The following is a 21552-nucleotide window of genomic DNA, read 5'->3' on the forward strand; positions in this document are numbered from 1 at the left end:
AAGCGTCCGCAGGAGCGGGCTGTAAAGAATCCGAGCCCGTGGAGTCGCTGGGTTGAACCTCCCGCTGGCTGCTGTGCCGATTCCCATCTTGGGGGTGCTTGGTAGTGCAGTCACATCATCCTTGGCAGCGGGCAGCTCCTGAGCACGCAGGGCTTCCCTGCCCAAGATGCTCTTTGGAGCAGCAATGCGGCAGACCCTGTGGCGTTTTCTGTCTAGCTTCTTTCCCTGGGCCGTATGCCAAGGTCCTGCAGATGAAAAAGAGGATGAGGCCAGAAACACCACCCCACTTCCAGGCCCCGGGGAGAAAGGGCCAAAGATGTTGGGGAAGCCACAGGACAGAGGGACTGATCCCACTGAAAAGAGACCAACTATCCTACTGGTGGTTGGACCCGCAGAGCATTTTCCAAAGGTAATGGGATATGCAGGGGCTGGTGCACATGCCAGAGGAGTGTGTGGTCTGCGGGGAGTAGGGGTGTTGCAAGGTGGAGTGTGTGAGTAGCTGAGGGTGTGTGTTTATGTGTATTTGGGGAGGGGAAAAGGGAGCAGGGTGCCATGTGTGTGCTTGCTGGAGAGGAAATGGTGGGGGGGACCAGGGGAATGGCTGTAAAGAGAGGAGGGGATTTAACCTTTCAGACCTGATGTTCAAAGGTGTGGGGGGAAAAATGCTGTTTAGGGGCAAAGGGGAATACGGGAGTCTCGAAGGTTCCTGGACAACTCGTAAGGAACATGACTGAGAGGGCAGGGAATGATGATGCAGGTTAGTGGCGAGTCCCACCCCTGCACTGGAGACCGGCAAAGGGACAGATAGATCCCAAAATATTCCGAAGTCTGGTCATCTGGCAGGCCTGGGGAAAAACCAGCATGTTCTGAGCAAATGAGTGACCGGCTGTATCTGAATGGCACAGCCCAGAGGAAAAGCTCTGTAAAAAAAGTAAAGCTTGTCCCTGGGGAGCATCAGGGAGACACTGGAATCAGTGTGAGGATGGGAACTTCCCAGGGGGTGTGAGAGCAGGGAGGTGGTGGGATGCACGCAATTGGTGGAGAAGAAATGGGGAGGCTTTGTCTGGGGGGAGGCGAACAAAAGCTGCTTAGTTTAGTGCTGGGCTCCTAGCACAGTGCTGGCTGATGGCAGGTCTGGTTTAGGTGTGATGGGGAGGGAATGCTGTCCCCTCTCTCTGCTTACATGTGGTTTAAAACCAGGAGTGTGACTTGAGAAGCAGTCTGGCATAACCCCTGCGAGTGGTGGGAGCTTGGGATAATGCTCCAGGGCTGCAGCAAGGGTAGGGGGGATGACTTGCAGGATGCAGTATTTGACAGGGCATGGTTGCTGCTGTAAGCTTTCTCTCTCAAATGGGGACAAACAGGTTGAAGTTATGGATTAGTATCTGTTCTGCTGCTGTTTTTGAGTGGGAAGAGGCAGGGTGGCATTTCACAGCCTGGGGAGCAGAAGCCACTCCCTGCTTGGATCGGGTTGGAAAACCTCCAGGGACTTTTGCCTTCATCCCTATCACTGTTAGCACTGTGCATCCTCTTCGGAAAGAGGACAGTGTGCATTTAGAGGAGGACTTTTGTGCACAGGGCTTGAAGAAGGGCAGAGGCTGGGCACTGAAGGAGGTTGTGATGAAAGCACACGGCTGGAAATCCATGGTGTCTCACAGGGAACAGTGGTCCCTCAGTCATGGAAAGTCCATCTGTTCTCACCCACAAATGAAGCTTTCTCTGAAAGCTGATCCCAATCTCCTCTTTCCTGCGTGACCCTGGCAAGTTCTGCCGCATAGAAACCCTAAAACTGGCTAACAGAGAAATACCTACAGGGTAAGGATGTGGCAAAATGGAGTTACTGGAGCTTAAGAAGTAACTGCCCATCTGCTAGGAGGTTGTGACTGTGTAATTTTAGCCTGCCCTGATTGTAAAGTAAAACACAGTGTAAAGCTCTTGTGTCGGGGATTATGCAGATAGGTTTTACCTTGCAGTTCAGGCCGGCTAATACCGCATCCAGCCGTCGTCGTGGCTCAGCTGACAGACAGTAACTTGCTAAGCTGCAATGACTTGCTTGTGCTTGATCAGATACCTGTGTTCAAATGACCCATCTGAAGGAGAAGTGTTGCACAAAGTCTCCTACAGCCTTAGGGATGGATTATAAACCACCGTGAGCAAACAGTGTTAGTTGGTGTTTAAAGAAAATGGGACACACACACACACTGAGCTTTTGTTCTCTGCCACTGGTTGTCTGTGACCTTGGGAGAAGGCTCTTGACTGGTGTGGGTTTGTAAAAACACCTGTAACTGCTAAACCCACACAAAATGTCAAGCCTGATACTGTAAGGCATTGACATCTATCAATAAACTTGACTAGAGGTGCTTCCTAGCCCTGGCTCTTCAGTCTTCACGTTGTCACTGGGGTGTTTCTGCTCAGCTCCTTGCTCGAAGGCAATGAATGATTCCACCACGAGGCTGTTTCTGCAGACGTGGGAGAAAATACTGATTGCAGACGTGATGCGTTGGCCTCCGAGTGTGTGTACACAGAGAGAGGTATCATCTGCCCCGGAGGTCACCATCTGGACTTGTAACTTTGGATCTGTGTGTTGTCAGTGGAACAGGTCACCTTTCCTGCTCACCTTTATGTCAGATACCACGTTGTGGTGGTGTTTTCCTCCCTGGTCCCTATCCTTCCCTTTGCACAGCCTTGGCTGGCTGCAGCTCTTCACTCCTCTGGGGGGGCTCTTCAATGATTAACTCCCCTCCTTCATACACTGTACTCTCTTTGTTTGTGAGGACTTTCTGTACTGTACAATTAATTATAAGCTAGTTTCCAGAAACTAAAGACTAACAAGTCAGCAGAACCTAGGGAAAGCTTCAAGCAATAGTGGTTCTCCCTGTGCCCCATGATGGACTTGCCCAGAAAGCTGTTTTGCCTGTGAAGGAGGATGTTAGTTATGTGCTGTGACGCTTGCTGCCACTTGATATTTTTAGAGACCTTTCCTTTTAGCAAAGTCAATTCAAAATTAAACAGCATGCTTTCCTGCTCCTTGTATGGCTGCATCCTCCCATCCTTTGGGAGGTGATGTAGTAAAGCAGTGATGAAGCAGATGCCTGTAAGAGTACAAATGATTTGGAAAGGTTAGTGTTGGCAATGCAGGGTACTACATTTACTGCTGTTACAAGAACTTGTAACAGCACTTAAATAAGAAACAAATCCTATAAATAAAGTGAAAATGAGTTTGCAGCTTCTTTGGTGGCAAGAAGAGTGAGGAGGAAGATGGACCCATGTCATGCTCTCTTTAGCAGAGGAGGGTATCAGCTAAGCTGCCTTCACATTGACCGAAAACATGTAGGTCCTGCTTCATTGGAAGAAGTATCAGGGACTTGATATATGGAGCTCTGTGCCCTGTCCTGGGCTTGACCAGGGTTAGACAGTGCTGCTGAGGGATGTACAACTCCTGTCTGAAGCCCTGGCTGGGTGTGTGCTGGCAGGGCTGGGGGAGCAGGACTGAGGCTTGGGCTGGTTGTGTTCCTACGGCTTTGTCTGGCTTCTGAGTACTTCCAGATTTACCAGGGCTTTCTTAGGTGAACTCTGAAAACTCGTTAATGCTTAAGTTCCTTTTGTCGTAACAACCAGAATTGCTGATAGAAACTTCATTCTTAATCTGTCTCTCCTCTTTAACTCGCAGCCCTGTAATTAATACCCTGCTTAAAATCAGCTTTCTTAACTTTATTACCTTCCTCCTTTCCTCTGACGTCAGTAATAGGGCTTTTTTTCCCTAAAATGTGCAGATTTTGCCTTTTGTCCCTGGCTGCCAACTCCAGACAGAGTTTATTGGGAGAATCTGCATCATGCTGGCATAGCAACCGAGCTGCCAAGCAGCTCTAACAGCGATGCTTGGCAACTCGTGGGAAGGGCTACGGAGGATCTTAAGACTTGGTGGAGCAAATCTGAGTTATATTTGTGCACATACTACCTGGAGCTGGGGGTGGGCTGCTGAATCATGGGATGGTTTGGGTTGAAAGGACCTTAAAGTCCAGTTCCAACCCCCTGCCATGGACAGGGACACCTTCCAGTAGAGTAGGTTGCTCCAAGCCCCAGTGTCCAACCTGGCCTTGAACACTGCTTTTGGCTGGTGGTGTGCATGTAGTGAGCTGCTGCAGCTGATCTTTAAGAGGATCTGGAGTCCCTGAACAGATCCTGTTTCCATGCGGAGGGACGTCAGCAGGGAGGAGGTTAAGCCTGGTTAGGTAACATGGCATGGTGCTGGGGTTGGTGAGGTGCTGGGGGAGGACGTAGGAACTGTTTGGCTCACGATTCTCAAGGGTACCCCATAGCTTGAGTCGTGATCTATTAAGCTTAAAAAAAAAAACCAAACCCTAAAAACATCCTTGAAATAAAGCCCCAGATTAAATATTCCCCATTCATGTGATTGACACGTAGCTCCACAAACAGCTCATTGCAGACCTTGGCTTGTCTTTTAAAGAACAAAATGCCCCGGGAAAGACGTAAAGGCCCCTTGTGCATTAGGATGTGAGGAGGGGAGTGCTTACTGGACTTTGCACTGGCCAGGCAGGCTTTACAGACAGAGCAAACACAAGGAAATGTTGCTGTGTCTGCAGTGGTGAGGAAAGCTGTTAGCTGGGCTGGCTTAAACCAGCTAAGCAAACATGCTGTGCTACTTCAAGTGCAGGCAGGAATATGGTGTTCTTGGTTATGGGCTGTGGCTTTTTGCATCTGCCTTGTGTAACAGTTTATCTTTGGTGAATATCAAGACTATAACTTCATTTTCAAACTCATGTTAGCAGTGAGTTAGTTATTGTGGCCTCAGCAGCCTTATTACCTGCTGCACTGCTGTGGTACTCTCACTGCAGAGCTAGGTGTTATCCCTGCATCAAACTCCACTAAATGCTTAAAAGCCTGTAATTAGGCCCACATTAAATGATGTGTGTGTGCCACACTCCCTGGCTTGCTCCTGATGAAAGCTCAGGAAGTCACTTACAAAGTGGTTAAAGGGTAGGAACTGGAAAGTGTTGTTCTACCTGGGCCACTTTATAGCGCACATCTGACTGCAATGTTTAATGGTAGTTGGAAGAGGAGGAAGAACTCCAGCTGGTGTAACTGCTGTGTGGATGCTTGGATAGGAGGCTTTGGAGCAGCTGAGTCTGTTCTGAAGCCTGCCCTTGATTTTGGTGTTTGGGTGTTCAGCACAATGGCAAACCTCCTCCACAGGCTTTATTGCTGCAGAGGAGAGGGGTGCTGGTATCCAGGTATCCCTGCTCCTAGCTGCCATGAGTGCTTTGGGAGAACTTGCAACCAGAGCAAATCAACCCTGGCATAGCAAAATAGCCTTATGAACGTGAAACTTCAAGACTTTTGCTTAAGCTACATATCCCGAACATGTATGAAAGCAGTAAGTGGGTGGCATCCTGCTCTGACTCTGTTCTGGAGGCAGATTTTTGGGGAAGAGGAAGACAAGAGTCCTCTTGTGTTGTATAGTGGGAGAGGTCACGCTCAAGCCTGGTCCCTCCTGTGCTGTCTATGTAAATTCTTGGAGAGATGAAAACGGGATCAGAAAGCACAGATGGGATGTAAGGAACAGCCAGTCACCATCCTACTTGGATGCTGGCCAAAGCCTCTGGGGTTGAGGGAGGGATGCCTGGTTAAGAGTTAACTTGTGGTGAGCTGATGTAAGGTCTCTGTGCTCAATGGGAGCCTGGTGTTGAGCAATGGGAGGCCTCCTGCATTGGCTGCTGGGTGGGACTCGGCAGCCACAGCTTCCCTTTTAAGTAGAAGGGCAGGGCTTGTGCAGCCAATCCCACCCGAGCCAGCTTTGCTCATAGGCATGTGTCATGAGACTTGCCGGCATTTCCTTTCCACCACGCACTGAAACCGGCTCCGGGGAATCATTCGGTTTTACTTCCCTTCCCGGTGGATCCGAGCAGGGCAGCGGAGGCTCCGGCTCTAAAAGATGCTCTGTCTCTGCCTGTACGTGCCGGTGTTCGGGGAGTCCCAGGCTGAGTTTGAGTACTTTGAGTCGAAGGGGCTGCCGGCTGGGCTCAAACCTATCTTCCGGCTCAGCCTCTTCATTCCATCCCAGGAGTTCTCCACCTATCGCCAGTGGAAGCAGGTATGGCCCTGAGGGAGGAATGGGAGTGAGTGATGGAGGGGTGGTCTCCAACGCCCTGAGTTGAGGGGGAGAAGCTCATGATGGCCCTGTCATATAGCAGGGTACAACATGGACATGCTTCTCGTGCCTCTTGGCAGGGATGGCTGAAGCAGCCTGGAGGTGTGTTCCTGATTCTTTTTGGTTTGGATCGGGGGAGATCTCGGTGCCTCTGTGACTGTTTAAACCAGTTGATTTGATGCATGTTAAGTAGGAAAAGGGGGTTTCCAGATTGTTCTTCTCTAACTGGTCTGCTGAAATAGAATGTTTCACATCCTCTTCCTTTTCCTTCTTGCATCCTGCCTCCCTCTGACAGGAGGTGTGACATCTAGCGTCAGCTCAAGCAGGTCTCCCCCCATGAGGGTGATCGGGTTTGTGTTGTGAGCAGCTCTGTGCTCATGGCCCAGCAGTGGTGAGTGGGCTGAGCTGGAGGAGTTACAGAGCATTCCCCTTCCCTGTGGAATGGAGATGCACTGAATCCATGGAGTGCTCTGTCAGACCCTTGCTCTCAGCTTGCTCCTCCTGATGTGGTTCTTATAGCCAGGCTTGAAGAACACAGACAGCAAAGCTGGCTGGGCTCTTTATATCTGTGTACAGACACAAAGCATAATGGTAGCAGGCTGTAAGACCTGGGGTCCCACAGGAGGCTGCAGGGTCTGGGTGTGACACAGGTCACCATACAAGCATCAGCATCCAGCACTGCTGTTAGCGACCAGCTCTGTCTATGGAGAGTTTGTATTTGCTGTTGAAGAGCTGCAGGCAGGCACTTGTTCATATCCCTGGAGAAGACGCTGTTGGGTTACTGCTGGACAGCAGAGCAGCTTCCATTACCTGCCGTCTCCGATCACCCCTCTCACATCTCATGCTGTTAGCACAGGAGCACTTACACAGTCCCATCTCTGGTACAGTGCTCTCAGTCAGTGCCTGCCAAGTGGCTGGGGGTTGCCAGCCAGACGGAAGCCCTGATTCAGCTGTTCAAGGCCAGCCTGCTGACATGTGAGGGGTGTTGGTCTATCTTTAGCCTACAAGTTGAATGTAAGGTCATAGCTGATCTTTACAACAGTCATATGATGAATTGCAGGTGAAGAATACCGGGTGTACCTCAAAGGTCAGGGCAGCTGGGACACTGCTTTCTTATTTAAGGTTCATAAAATGATTAGGAATAATCCTCGTGGCATTTGGGCTAAAGTGACAGTGGGTTTTAATAGTGAAGTGTTTAGTGTCATTTAGGATGGCATTGGAACTTGACTTGAGGTTTGTGAAGGGGACTGGTGCTTGTAGGCTGAGGGAATATCATAAGAAGCTTAGCTTTGCCTGTTACCTTTGAAGCCTAAACAAGATCTTGGTGGACAGAGGGTTAGCCTAGTGCTGCATTTCATCTCAGAGCTTCCTTAACCCACCTGCTGTTCACATACATGTTACAAGAGTTAAAGCAAAACTGTAGGTGATGCAGTAGATTGAATCACACATCATTTAGTGTTGCTCATTGGTTCATGTTAGAAAAGACTTAGAGGGTGTCAAAGGCAAGTGACTGAATAAGAAGGGGAATAGGAACTCCCTGAGCCACATTCCTGCAGCCTGGACATCACCTCTCCTGTCAACAAGTAGCCATGTGTGCCCTTAGATAGGACAGTCCATCTGGTATTGGCCCGTGCTGGAGTGAGTTAATGAATCATTTACCTTGTCCCAGATGTCTGGCACAGAGTCTGATCTTGATTTTAGCTTTGTCCTCCTAAGAACCTTTTCTTGTTCTGTATGGAAACTGGTGTAATTAGAGCACATAGCTTCAGGGTGCCTAAACCAGTTCATAGGGGTTTTTATCTTTGGCTGTGTCCATTAGAGCTGGGCAGGCTTTTTCTGGTTGGAGTAAGTTATTGCCAGAGGCACCTAACTTCTCCAAGGATCGTAGTAGGCACAAAATTCCTTCTCCTGTTCAGGTTGTTTTATTACCTGAAGCTTTGTGATTTACTTCTTATGCAAATGTTACTTCATACTTAGTTCAAGGTACAGCACTAAGATTAGACACATGATATTAGCACAGTATCCCTGTCAAAGCACGAGGCATTTAATCTGCGTAACTAACTTTAGGAGAGACGGTTGCCTGGAATCAGGTGACTTTTCTACATTACTGCTTTGCTCATGTTCCTTTGAGGAATTATGGTTGTCAGCTATTTTCTGGAGGAAAAGCCAAAGTTGTGTAGGAAATGATCTTTAAATCGGGTAGAAGAAGGGGCATATCTGTCTGAATGGACAAAGGAACTGACAGGTTTTGGTGTTCCCGAACAGAAAATTGTGAAGGCTGGAGACAAGGACCTGGATGGACAACTGGATTTTGAGGAATTTGTTCACTATCTCCAAGATCATGAGAAGAAGCTGAGACTGGTCTTCAAGAGCTTGGATAAGAAGAATGATGGTAAGCACCTTTCTCATGCTCCTGAGTAGGCTACTCTATGAGTTAGCTTGTAATATGTATACCTGAGCTCACTGGCTTGTCTTTGCAGGCCGTATTGATGCCCAGGAGATTGTACAGTCTCTTCGGGACCTGGGAGTCAAGATCTCTGAGCAGCAGGCTGAGAAAATCCTGAAGAGGTGAGGATTGAGCTGCTGCTTCTGCTTTACTGCTGAGGGGCTTAGAAAGAAGCACAGGGACAAGGAACCCATCTCCTCTTTCTACCCTGTATGCTCTTTCCAGAGACCTCAGCTCCTCCCTTTTTGCCTGTTCCTCTTCATTTTGATCTTTTTTTAACCCTCTCCATGGCTTAACCCTTATAAAGTCATCATGCACTGTGGAGAGTTACTGTCAGAACCACTTTATTTCCTGACCTGTTGTGGGTATTTGCATCCCTGTCTCATTGTCCTGCTGCCCTGAGCTTGCTGCTTTGGAGAAGGACTGTGCAGTTGCTCTTTGGAAATGCTGAGTGCTTTATGCATGTGGCACTAACATGTTAACAACCACTTATTTGTGCTGTTTTCTCCTCTTTCTTTCCTCTGCTACCTTCCCTCTGTCTGTTTGCCTGTGTGTCAGAATAAGGACGGGACACTTCTGGGGTCCTGTCACCTAGTAAGTATTATTTTGCCTTCAGTGTCAGTTGTGTCCCTACTTTTGGTAGGAGGGGTTGCAGCTACTCTTGTGGGTCAGTTAAAGGGGAGAGACAGGGGAGGAAAAAGGGAGCCCTCTTCTACCTCTGCAGTGTTTGAATAGATTTCTTACCTTTGTCTTGTGTCTCTTTAGAAGTCTTTTAGTAGCTGCTTTGCAAAGCTTTTTTTTTTTGGTGTAGGCCTGAATAACCAAAGGGAAGGGGAGGAGGAATTTGTCATCCTGTGGGAGTCTGTACTCATTGAATGCTAAATCTTTTTAGCATGGATAAAAATGGGACGATGACAATTGATTGGAATGAGTGGCGAGACTATCACCTGCTGCACCCAGTGGAGAACATTCCTGAAATCATCCTCTACTGGAAGCACTCCACGGTAAGAAATGGTTCCTCTGCAGCAGGTCTTGCTCTTTGCCCAGCTTCTCAGCCAGAGTCCTGATCCCCAGGAGCTGCTATCAGCAGGCCTGGTCTTTCTCTCCATGGTTCAATAGCTGCCTTGTAGCCCTAGAAGCCAAATTGCTTCCTGTCCTGTTATCTTGCCACCCATCACTGGCACAGCTTCTGAAGCCTCTGGCACAGGTGATAACTGCACTTTTGTACAAAGATGAGGGTGTTCACTTGGCTTGTGCCTCTGAGAGCTCATTCCCGTGGCCAGTCCTTGCTGGTTCAGGACCTGTTAAAACTGGAAATGGATTTGACAAGCACCCATCCTTCCTGGAGATATTTCAGTGTGTGTAAATAGCATGTAATGAGATTAAACTGGCTGTGAGCTTGGAAGGGTCCAGACAGGTCCAGCTTTTTTTGCCAGGCAGCTGCCTGCAGTTGGTCATTTTGTTCCTTACAGTGATCCACAGCATTTTAATGCAGGCAGATGTTGAGCAGCTGCCAGATTCATGGGCAGAAATCTCTGGATGTGAAGGTTCCACCCGTGCCATGTTATAGAAGTGGTGGTTCCTGTGGCCAGGCACAGCACTTAATGGCTATTGATAAGCTGCTGACTTGGGACAAGCATATCCAGTACTTCAATACTTAGCACTGATTAAGAGCAATGAAACTTGGGCAAGATCACTAGCTAATGAAATATTTCTCAACACCTTCTACTTTTGCAGATCTTTGATGTGGGAGAGAATTTGACTGTCCCTGATGAGTTCACAGTGGAAGAGAGGCAGACAGGGATGTGGTGGAGACATCTGGTTGCAGGTGGAGGTGCAGGTGCCGTGTCCAGAACCTGCACAGCTCCTTTGGACCGCTTGAAAGTGCTCATGCAGGTAGGATGGAGCAGCTCCAGTTTGTTTGAATACCCAGGCACATTCCTTTAATATTCTTGGATGCTTAGGAAACGATAATGTTCATCAACACATCACAGCATCTGTCTAGGATTAATCTCATTGCTCATACCTTGCTTTTTATGAAAGCTTTTTGGATTAGTCGAATGATCCAAGGCACGTAAAAATATTGTTTGTTGAGTAGGAAAAAATATAGAGAATCTTTTGGGAGGTGACATGTGAAAACTGTCAATAGTTAGAGAGCTTTGTGATTTAGAGCACTGGGAACCTTGGGTTTTGGTGAAACAGGTTTAAGCTGTGAGAGCTGAAGTGGTTGTGGTGGTCAGCGGGCAGAGCTTGACCTCACTGTAAGTATTACCAGTGTTAGAAAGGAGTTGGTAAACCTTGTTTTTAACGTGCTTTGTCACTGTACTTGCTCTTGGGCCAGCTGAGAAGGTTACCCGGGGTAACTGATCCTACAGTGGGTATGGGAGTTGTTTATTTAACCTTTCCTCCCATTCCAGAGAGAGATACTTAGGTCCATTAGTTAACACTAGACTTTGCAGAAAAGGAAAGAAGCTTGCTTTCCTATTGTGGGAGTTATCTGGGAGGGATTAAAGCCTTGGCAAATCTCTGGGTAAATCAAAAAAGTGCCCTTTTGTCCCTGGATTACAGAAAGAACGTAGCACTGTCGTAAACAGGGCTGGATCTAATCCAAGCTTTCCTGCTCTCTCCCAGGTCCATGCCTCCCGCAGTAACAACATGTGCATCATTGGTGGCTTTACTCAGATGATCCGAGAGGGTGGACCAAGGTCACTGTGGCGAGGGAATGGCATCAATGTGCTGAAGATTGCACCCGAATCTGCCATTAAGTTCATGGCCTACGAGCAGGTGAGTAAAAGGGCACAGACGGAAGGCTGCAGAAGGGTTTGCAGAAGGACAAGCTGAAACAAAAGCTGGCTGAGATAAGTCGGTGAGGCTCAATGTCTGCTTTGGCTTCTACAGATCAAGCGGTTCATTGGCACTGACCAAGAAATGCTGAGGATCCATGAGAGGCTGTTAGCTGGGTCTCTGGCTGGGGCCATTGCACAGAGCAGCATCTACCCCATGGAGGTGAGGCCCGTGGCTGACAGCCCAGCCCTTGGGGGGGTCATGGGAGAATGTGGGGAGGACACCAGCACTGTGATAGCTTGATTCTTGGAGGTCGTGTCAGGCAGTACTGCTTGCATGACATTTGTTGTAGTCAAGTCATGCTCTTAAGCATGACCTTGTGTGGTTTTTCTCCTGTAGGCCTTCATGGTATTTATTTTTGCCTTCTAGGTTCTGAAAACACGGATGGCTCTAAGGAAAACAGGACAATATTCAGGTGTGTTGGATTGTGCCAAAACCATCCTTCGAAAGGAAGGAGTGGCTGCCTTCTACAAAGGCTACATCCCCAACATGCTGGGAATCATTCCGTATGCTGGCATTGACCTGGCAGTCTACGAGGTATGAAGCCTTCAACTTGTAAGGCTGTGCTGCTTGTGTAGCTTTATCATTGTCAGACCCATCAGTTACTACAGGAGTTTAATTTATCAAAGCTTTCCTGGTCAGCTTTATGGGGCACAATTGGATTTATTTTTAACCCCAAATGGCCTAAAGGATAATCCAATACAACAATTCTCCTTTCCTAGTCAGCATCATGCACGGTCCCTTGTTTGCTTTCTTTATGAGAAGGCATTTTCCCCAGTAGCAGTAGCTCAAAAAGAGTTGAGAAGCCTCATGCTTCTGGCTGAATCTGCACATAACTTCTTGGGCCTTTACACTAGATCTTTTATGTTATGTGATAAGCTTTTGATTGCCTCTTCACTGCTAACATGTGGCTTGTTCCTTCCAGACACTAAAAAATACCTGGTTGCAACGCTACGCTGTCAACAGCGCTGACCCTGGAGTCTTTGTTCTGCTGGCCTGTGGCACCATCTCCAGTACCTGTGGGCAGCTTGCCAGTTACCCACTGGCTCTCGTGAGGACACGCATGCAGGCCCAAGGTGAGGGCTTCTAGGAACTGTGGGAACTCGTGTTGTGGTCCCTGAGCTGGGTAAAGGTCCTTTAGTGTAAACATTGCAACAACAGCCTGTGCAGCTGAGCAGAAGGCTATTTGCCATGCTGCAAGAGGACAGTGGACTTTGTGCTGCCCCTAGTGTCGGGGGCCAAGCACCTCCAGGACAGAGCTCCTGTTTTGATGAGCAGTTTTGGGCTAAGGGCACCTTCAGAGCGAGTTGAGAAGATGGCTGTGATGTGCAGCATGGTTGTGGCTTGCTGAGAAGTTAGATGCTGTTCCACATGGAGCACTTTTGCTCTGTGAACATCCCCAGGAAGGACATGAATCGGAACACGTAGGCTGCGTTACTGATTTGTGCCTTTCTCTGTTGCAGCTTCAGTGGAGGGTGCTCCTGAAGTGACAATGAGGGGACTGTTCAGACACATTCTGAAGACAGAGGGAGCCTTTGGTCTTTACCGAGGTCTGGCACCGAACTTTATGAAGGTGATCCCGGCTGTCAGCATCAGCTACGTGGTTTATGAAAACCTGAAGATGTCTCTGGGCGTGCAGTCACGGTGACCAGGAGATGCTGAGGACTTTGAACTCTGAAGTCTTGGGGGGCAACCTCAAGACGTATAGCCATCTCTCATTCTGTGAATGTGTTGACACTAAGCTGACTTAAGCAAAGCTGTGAAATCTCAGATAGTTTGTAAGTCAGTAAGGGGAGGGGGAGAATCTGGTGTCCTTTGCCATCTTGCTACTCAGAGCTTTACATCATGTGGGCTTTTTGGGACACCACGGGGTGAACTCCTGGTTGAATCTTAAGGCGTGAGCTGCCGAGGTCAGTTGCCAGCGGTGTGGCAGAATAGCAAAGGTTTGGGTAACGGGTCTGCTTTCAGTGTACAGCATGTGCAGAGCTGTTTGCCTGCAGATGAGCACCTTCTGACTTGCTGAAAGAGCTTCTTTTTTCCATTCAGAGAGCTTCTTTTTTTTTTTTTTCTCCATTCAATTGTTCAACTTCCTACCCGTTACTCAAATCTGTACAAACCTTGTGTAGGAGCTGCTGCCACACCAGGCTTGTTGTTATGTTTACATATATTCCTTTGGGTAGGAGACATTCATGTTCTGCTTCCAAGACTTGACATGAAATGTACCTTTGAACTATACTGGTTTTGAGGGCTGGTGGGCAGTGGTTTATCTGGTCAGGCTGAAGGTTATTGAGACCAGCCTGATGAAGAATTAGAATTATTTATTTTTTATAGGTTTAAGTGTGTCTCAGAAATCCACTAACAAGATGCACTTACTAACAGAAGCAGCAGACTAGAGCCTGCATGCCTGTATCCTTTGCATGCTGGGATTGGCTTGTCTTATACTTAGCAGGGGCTTGGAAAGGTTTGGAAAGCCCTGGATGGACTGGCACCTTGATGCATGGCTTCAGTGAACAAAACCCACTCTATCACAGCTCCTGTGCAGTCGTGCTCCCAGCACAACATGAGAGCTCCTGTGCAGCGTTGCATGGACCTTTGAATTCCATTCTGCCTGGTGCCAAGGTGGACCTTTCCAAGCCCTGTGCCTACGCTGCTATCTATCTCTTTAGACCTCTTTGTAGATCGATGTTCAGGTTTATGTTAGTGGGATGGAGTCCCCAAGCCAGGAGTATGTATGCTGTTGGGAGAGGGGTGTTAGGGAGAGAGGGGCTGGTTGTCACTGGGAGAGGGGAGCTTTCGGTCCTGAAGACGTGCTTGCTTTGCTTTCAAAGGGTGCTTTTCACAAAGCTAAGGGAAAGACATGGCTTTAAAATTTCTCTGACTGCATTATGGGCTATTTTCATCAATAGGATCTGGCTTCTGAGGCCTGGGAGATCCTCATCCAACTTTACATTTAGGACAGAAAATAATAAAGGACCAGCGTCGCATTCCACTGTTTTACTGCTTAAAGCATATTTATTTTGTATTTATTTGAACAGAGTTATGTCAGACTATTTTTATAGACTTGTTTAAATATTGTTACTGTGCTCGTAGTTCTGTTTTAGAAAGTTCTCTCTTTGTTCTCTCACATCACACAGCTGAGTCGTGGGCAGGGATGCTAAAGCCACTCATGTACCTTCCTCTTGGGGCTTGAGCTGCCTTTCCCACGTCTGGGGTTGTTGCTGGAGGACCTCAGCCCAGAGAAATTCTGTAGCAAGAAGCCGTAGGAGAGAAGGGAGTAGTTGGGAAGCAGAACCTTGGGAGGAGGGAGAGGGGGCACTGTGAGGCTTGCCTTATGTTGGAATTGCCTCTGTGCATGGCTGAGAGGCTTTTGGGTTGATGGCTGAAGTTGGGAAGTAGAAGGTCTGTGTATGTTGGATGTCACAACGGATAATTGAGAGCAACCTTGGGGAAATCTTAGGGAAAAGGGGGGAGGGAAGAAATCTCAGGGACTAAACCCACAAGTTTCCAGAGAGATGGCAGGAAACTTGCGCTTGGGCACAAGCTGCTTTGAGGCTGAAACAGCAGAGCCTGCTGCTGGGGCAGTGCTCCTCACATGCAGGTGGGCACTGTGGGGAGACGTGGGAAGCCAGACAAGGATGCACTAGCACTCAGCAGCTGCTGCTTTTTTGCTGGCAGCTTTGGTGGTTGATGGAGAGTCTCCCAGGTAAGACTCTCCCTTGACTATCCAGTGCTGTCAGGAGTTAGCCACGGGGAAATCGAAATCAATCTGGATTAGTGACATGATTTTTTTCCACCCCCCACCCCCTTCTTGAGACCTGTCATAAATTCTGCAGTGGCTCCTTCCTACCAATGTGGCCTAATGGGAATATGAATATCAGAATGCAAAAATCAATGCAAAATGACAACCATCTTTGTAGCTGTAACCACAAATTGTTATAATAGAAATCTAACTTGGATTCTTCATGTAGGGAACAGTCTGCTAATAAAGGTCTGTCAAAGAGATACCATGCGTCAGCATCTCTCTGTTTACATGGTTTATTGGTGCTGCTTGTGGCCAGACATTTCCTGGGATGATTGTCACTAAGGATTCTAACACTGGGAAGGATTCTCGCTATGAGGATCTGGGAGAACAGAACTCTTCTTGAAGGCAAAACCCAGCAAACCTGAGATCAAGGCAGTGATGAGTTGGGGGTGTGCAGATACTATTAACCCATCTCTGAGCGTTGCTGGACTTTGCTCATCTGTGCAGCATCCATTCCTGTTCAGAGAAGAGAGTTTCCTGGAAAAGCCCTGGAAGGAACCTGGCTTTAGAAGGCTTTCAAAAGAAAGGCTTTGTGCAGTTACTCCTTAAATCAAACTCCAGCCAGGACCTATCCTTACAGCTCATTCAGGACCTATAACTGGTAGCACAAGTGGCCTCTGATCGGGTTAACAAAACTTGCTGCAGGGGCCAGGCTGCCTTTGTTTGGTTCCTTATGCCTCTGACTGTAATTCAAGGCTTTTATTCAGCTATAAATCTACTCATAAAGTCTGGGGCTTTGTAATGTGAGCCACTGCTTTCCATCGGTGTCAGCCCAGATGCTTATCCGGGCGCCTGGCAGCACTCAAGGCTGGCAGCATCCCCTCCTACCCTTCCACTGCCTCGCTCCTCGAGGTGGGGAGTTGTGCTTCATGTCCCACACTGATAAAGCTGTGTCTGAAGCAAGGGCTGGCGGGTACCTGTGCCCTGACACTGGAGGGAATTGGCTGTGCTTGACCTTGTAAAACTCATTTGTGCCACAGGAATCGAGCTGAAGGCTCATCGCTGGAAGGCTGCACAGGGCCAGGCACCCTGCTGCTGCACAGGGAGGAGCAGGGCCCTTCTTCACCATGTCCCCTCCAGCTTTTCTCCTTCCCTTCCTTCTTAAGGAAGAGATATTTCCAGTGCTTAATTGCTAGGTTAGAGCTGAGCCTGAATTACTGCCCAGACGTGCACAACAGCAGTCTCCTTATAACCCCCCCTTCACCAACACAGTGACAGCACTTCCCTCCCTGGGGGCTGTGACAAGGGAGGGGTGAGGTGCCCAATGAATGTGGGGTATATTGGAGGCACAGAGAGCAATGTGGGTCTTGGCACTTGAACCCTCTCACCCCCAGGCTCCTGAGATTATTGGGGAATGGGGAAACGGGACCTTTTCCTCTGGGGAAATGAAACTCCAGCCTGGGTTGGGTTATTATCCCATCCTTCTCTCATTTGACGGTGTTGTCATGCTATGTCACAGACCTTGCCATGGATGAAGTTTACTGGGGAGCTCTTGCCTCATCCAAAGGGTTTGGGCAGGGATATTAATGAATAATCATTATTCAGGAATAATCATTCTATGATTCTATAATATCTTACTGCCCCCACTGGGCTACTTTTGGCAGTCGAGCTGCTGTCAAGAGAATTGGGTGGTTGCTTCTAGCTAAGCACCCTCTTCCTCTCAGACTATAGTTAAATATGAGTTTCTAGCCTTCTATATATTCCAGTCATGTTCCAGTTGGTTACCAACTGCTTGGCGTGCTCATTTAAAACAGTTAATGATTGCCCTCTTCTGGTTAGCCTCCATCACTGCTTCGCTGCACTATGGCTTTTGGCAGAGCTCTTTCAAGCTTGACGTGAAGCTGAGGGACTGAGTCAGCACTGAAAACACTTCCACGTGTCCCGTCCCCCACTGCTCAAGGTTGACTTTGCCCAGCTCCTAACTGAATGACACACGAGGTGAATTGGGTGTTTGAGTTCTTCTTTCGAGCTCTGATTCTGATCCAAAATCCAGCAACAAAATGCATTGAGTTTGAAGAAAACATTTATTGCCCAATGTGGGATCAGTTATTTGCGCTCCCCGGTTGGTGGGTACCTGGAGGAGGTGATGCTGTGACTGCAGCCGTGGGCTCCATCCATGCGCTGTTTCCCTTTCCAACTTCTTCCATTTGACACAGCTCCTTCCAAAACAACAACAATAGGATAAGTAACAGCCCTTGCACCAGCAGGACAGGATTTACTGAAGAAAGAATTATTTCTCTTTTCCTTTCTATCCAAGTCTAATAGTGCCCAGAGAATCCATGGGCTTCCCCAGTCATGGACACACTTGCCCGGGTGCTGAGCTGCTGCTGGTGCCATTTCCAACACTGTGCTGTAAAGAGGAAAGGGGATTTCTAGGACAAAGCTGTACCTTGGGGGGGGTCAATGTGCTCTGAAGGAAAGGAGGGTTCAAACCCTTTGGGAAGTCAGTATAAAGCTCATGCTATCCAGGCACTCGGAATTAGCACCATTGAAGTTCTCCTAATGCCTCCGGCCAGTGCATGGGTACATGAACCTCTACTCTGGTGCTCTGTTCACATCCATCTCCTTCAGCCTGATGATGAAGCTCCCCAAAATCTTTTCTGCCTTTAACTGGTTTCATTTCACTCCTCAGATGCCTCTTGCCTGGGCACAAACCCCTTCTCTGGTGACAGCAGTTGCACCAGAGCTTGAAAGGACAAACAAGTTGGGCTTGTTTTGCCTTTCCCTCAACTTCATCTATTTGTCTAAATTTAAATGTGATCCAGAAGCTTCTGCAGCCCCTTGGTCTGCAGCTGCCTCCTGTTAATCTGGGCGAGCTCAGTCCTGTTCCCAGGTGCTGCCCATTGCCTATAATGGAGAGACCTGTCCCACTGTGAGGATCTGTGTCCCTGAACCCACAGGGACAGTGCTAAAAGCAGCTTCTTGAGATTGGGGGCATTTGGGGCTATATTGAGTCCAGCCTGGCTGCTTGCAGTGGGGTTCAGGGCACCTCTGGAAGCTCGGAGTTTCCTGATGTAGATGAGCAGAGGGAGAACAGGAGAAGGTAAGATGTTTTTCACCTTCATTTTGTAAAAGGGTCATTTGCAGGATAAAATGGCCTAAATTGGGGCTGGGTTCGGTTAATGTTAAACATTTATGTTGAATGTTAATTTAATGTCTATTAAGGTTAAGCAGTTAATGTTTTGGTGGAGAAACGAAAGGAAAAAGTCTGTTTTTGTGGGAGTGGGTGGTGTTACCTCTGTTCCAATGTCCTGTGGGGTTGGGAGCTCAGGGCTGGACCCCAGCCCAACAGGAGCCTCTGTGCTGGGGTGGGAGTGGAATGGGCTTGTGCAGTCTTCCTGAACCCCATACTCAGCCAGCCAGGCTGTGAACCTGCTCATCGCACCTTGGAGTACCAGAAAAGCACACCCTAATCTGAAAACAACCTGAAGTTCAGGTGATAGTGGTTTTGAAGCAGGGCCATGCAGCCCCTCCAGCCCTTGCTGCAGCTCCTGGAGGGGGCTTCCTTTGCTGTGGGGGGCAAAATCAGGAAATTCAGGCCCAAACCCCCATTCTTTAGCTATTTCTCCCCTGGCAGGGACAGGTTTCCTTCGGGTGCGGGTGTTTGCTTTGGGGAGTCAGGAATCTATGCATGTGTGTGTATTTTAACCCACCACCACTGCTGAAGCAAGCCTGGGTGTATTTAGTCCCTTAAATCATTTCCACCACCTTGAAAATGTCTCTCCAAGACCCTGGTTTGGTGGCTGGAGCTATAACGCGGGGTCTCGGCTCTGCCCATCCGTGAGCAGCCACGTACCCTTCTCCATGGCGCGTACACGATCCCCTCTTCACTCAGCCCCAGGCACTTGGCCTGGCTCTCGAACTCTTCCTGTTGGGCTCTGCTCATGGTCAGGTTTCTGGCTGGAAAAGGAGAAGCATTTGCCAGGCATTAAATACGGACCAGAGGCCTCAGCGTGTCCCTTTGTGCTGCATCCCTTCCTTGTGCTCCCACCAATGGTTGCTGTGCCTGTGGTCTCTTTTTGGGTCTCTCGTGGTGAATACACGGGAACAAAACCAACCTTGGGCATCACTTTTTAACCCTCTCCACAGTCAGCTCTGGCCCTGTCTGCTTAAAGGGGTTGCAGAATAGTCTGATGCTCCCACTGGGAAAGACTGAGTACAGAGGCAGTTCTCTGTATGTGTCTTCAGTCTTAAGCAACAGCTCTGCAGCCTGGAAGGGCAGTGGGAAGCCTTATCAAGCTCTAAAATGCTGCTTGATGGGGTTGTGGGTAGATCAGATCAGCTTTGCCTGCGCTGCAAAGCCACGTGCTCTGCGCTGGGAGGCAAGTACTGAAACATCATGGTTGGCTTGAAAACACTGATGTTTTACAGTGATATCAATGCTGAATTGCACTTGCTTCCTGGTCTTTGGAACGTTTATGGCATAAGTGGGTTTTGTCTTTAACTTGCTCCTTCTGCTCTGCCAAGAGATCTTGGGTTTAAAGGGATTTATAAATGTTCCTGTGACCCCTGGAGTGGTGGCTTCAGGGAGATCACTGTTGGCAAAGCCAAGCTGCTGAGTGGTTTTAGCTCTTAATCCTATGTGTGTGTTTTGGTGTCCCACAATAGCTTTAAGTTAGGTAGGAGTTTGCATACCATAGAGATAGAGTCCCAGGTACGTCCTTTCCCTCTGCAGTTGGTACTGGATGAGTAAAACATCTTCAGAGCTGAGGTTCATCAGCATCCCCACAGTTTGCTGGGTCTTGGCTTGGAGGGAACAGCATCAGGGTTAGGAACAGCCACAATAGCCAGATTCTTAATGCTGGAGCAGCAATAAAACCCAGCCCAAGTGTGGGCAATGCCAGGATCCAGCCTTTAGGAATGGGTGAGGACAAATGTCCTGTACAGGGCGAGTTGTTCTTGGTTTAAATTGTACTTCTTAAATGTGGGTCTGGGGTGTGAAGGAGCCAAAGTCACCAGCTCCTGTCCCTCCATTGCAATGTGCTGATGGCATCTCTCACTGGTGCTTAGACTATGTGGTGTCTGCGTCTTTGTGACCTGTATCCCAGGGGTCTTGCAATTCCCACCCCAAATGGCTCATCCCGTTTCCTCGGTGAGGAGGAAACAGTTCAGAACATGAGGCTTCACTGATTCACTAAACCTGCCATGAGTGTTCCTCTCCTTTCCCTGAGGGATTGTGAGATAACTTCACAAATGAGGTGGTTTTTAACTAAGTGGATGGGAGCAGCTTTGTTCCTTTGCTCCTGGTATGACATTGCTTCATGGGGTTTAGTGTGGCTTGATGGCAGGACCCCAATCCAGGGTACCACAAAGCAGGGCTGACCCAAGGTGTCCCTGGCCCTGGGGGGCTGCTTGGAATCCACTAAGGCTTCAAACAGACAAAGCAACCCAGGAATAAAATGCATCAGCTGATGTAAGACATAAATATGGCTCCTTTGGGTGTTTCAGAGTGGGTGATAACCCCACTGGTGCTGCTCACCCTCCTTCACCAGCATGGTGCTGCCAGCAGTGATTTCTACGTAGGTGGAGTTGTTGGTGAGACATTGGTCCCCCCTGGGGAGAGAAATGGGAGATGGGTGATGCAGGAACAGGGAGCAGAGACCCCTGCCTTCTATCTAAATACTCTTCCTTACATCTAAGTAATCACTAAAGAGGGTGAGGAAGAGTGGGGATGGAGGAGCACGCACAGAGCATCCATGAAGCCGTGCTCGTATCTCGTGCTGGAATCACTGCAGCACATGAGAGGAGATGGGCTGGGGCAGGGACCCGGGGGCTGCATCTTACACGGCCACGCTCTGGGTGATGGGCAGCTCCTGCTCGCTGGCACCAGGCTCCACATGGAGGTGTCCATGGTCGATGAGCAGCATCTCCAGGAGGTGCCGGGGGAATTGCGCAGCCCCGGCCACATAGAGCCACGTCCCCAGTAGCTGCAGGGGCAGAGCGAGAGCTTTGGGTGTGCAGGGGGGGGATTTACACCCTCCCGTGGTACATTGCTATTTGTGACCTCTGCTTCTTCCCCCTCTGGCGCTGCCTCGGCAGCAAAGTGAAACCTGTGCAAACACATGGAGGAGGGGAATAGCTGGATTGGGATGGGAATGGTGCTGGCTCCGGGCACCCTTGTGCAATGAAGCCCTGTGCTGCCGTGGGGGACTCGCACCAGAAACACCCCCCAACCCTCTTTGCTTTGAGGTCCCCACGGGGATTTGCTGTGGGACCATGAGAAAACTGGGCGATTTGAGGTGTTTTGGAAAGCAAACGTGGCTGCAGATGCGTTGCTGAGGGTCCTCGCCA

The 21552-nt window shown here is 48.9% G+C and overlaps 2 protein-coding genes across 3 annotated transcripts; one reads left to right on the plus strand and one right to left on the minus strand.

Annotated features, from left to right (window-relative positions):
• The first annotated feature begins 184 nt into the window (after nucleotides 1–184).
• On the plus strand, nucleotides 185–13107 carry SLC25A25 (solute carrier family 25 (mitochondrial carrier; phosphate carrier), member 25). 2 transcript variants are annotated; one of them, XM_010016190.1, is made up of 10 exons: nucleotides 185–409; nucleotides 8435–8561; nucleotides 8650–8737; nucleotides 9508–9619; nucleotides 10353–10511; nucleotides 11247–11399; nucleotides 11514–11621; nucleotides 11829–11996; nucleotides 12385–12535; nucleotides 12923–13107. In XM_010016190.1, the coding sequence occupies exons 1-10, from the start codon at nucleotides 185–187 to the stop codon at nucleotides 13105–13107; spliced, it is 1476 nt and encodes a 491-aa protein (XP_010014492.1). The 2 variants fall into 2 exon arrangements, with proteins under 2 accessions (XP_010014492.1, XP_010014493.1); XM_010016191.1 differs by lacking the exon at nucleotides 185–409 and adding an exon at nucleotides 5954–6112.
• Nucleotides 13108–17303: 4196 nt separating this feature from the next.
• LOC104407028 (alpha-1-acid glycoprotein 1-like) lies at nucleotides 17304–21188 on the minus strand (the record flags this gene model as incomplete). The annotated part of the gene is made up of 5 exons (XM_010016192.1): nucleotides 17304–17420; nucleotides 19058–19161; nucleotides 19897–20007; nucleotides 20741–20814; nucleotides 21046–21188. Coding segments are annotated over 5 exons (549 nt in total), but the record flags the coding sequence as incomplete, so codon positions are not given.
• Nucleotides 21189–21552: the final 364 nt, after the last annotated feature.

Source organism: Nestor notabilis, unplaced genomic scaffold (assembly GCF_000696875.1).
Source record: "Nestor notabilis isolate BGI_N333 unplaced genomic scaffold, ASM69687v1 scaffold34686, whole genome shotgun sequence".
NCBI lineage: Eukaryota > Metazoa > Chordata > Aves > Psittaciformes > Psittacidae > Nestor > Nestor notabilis.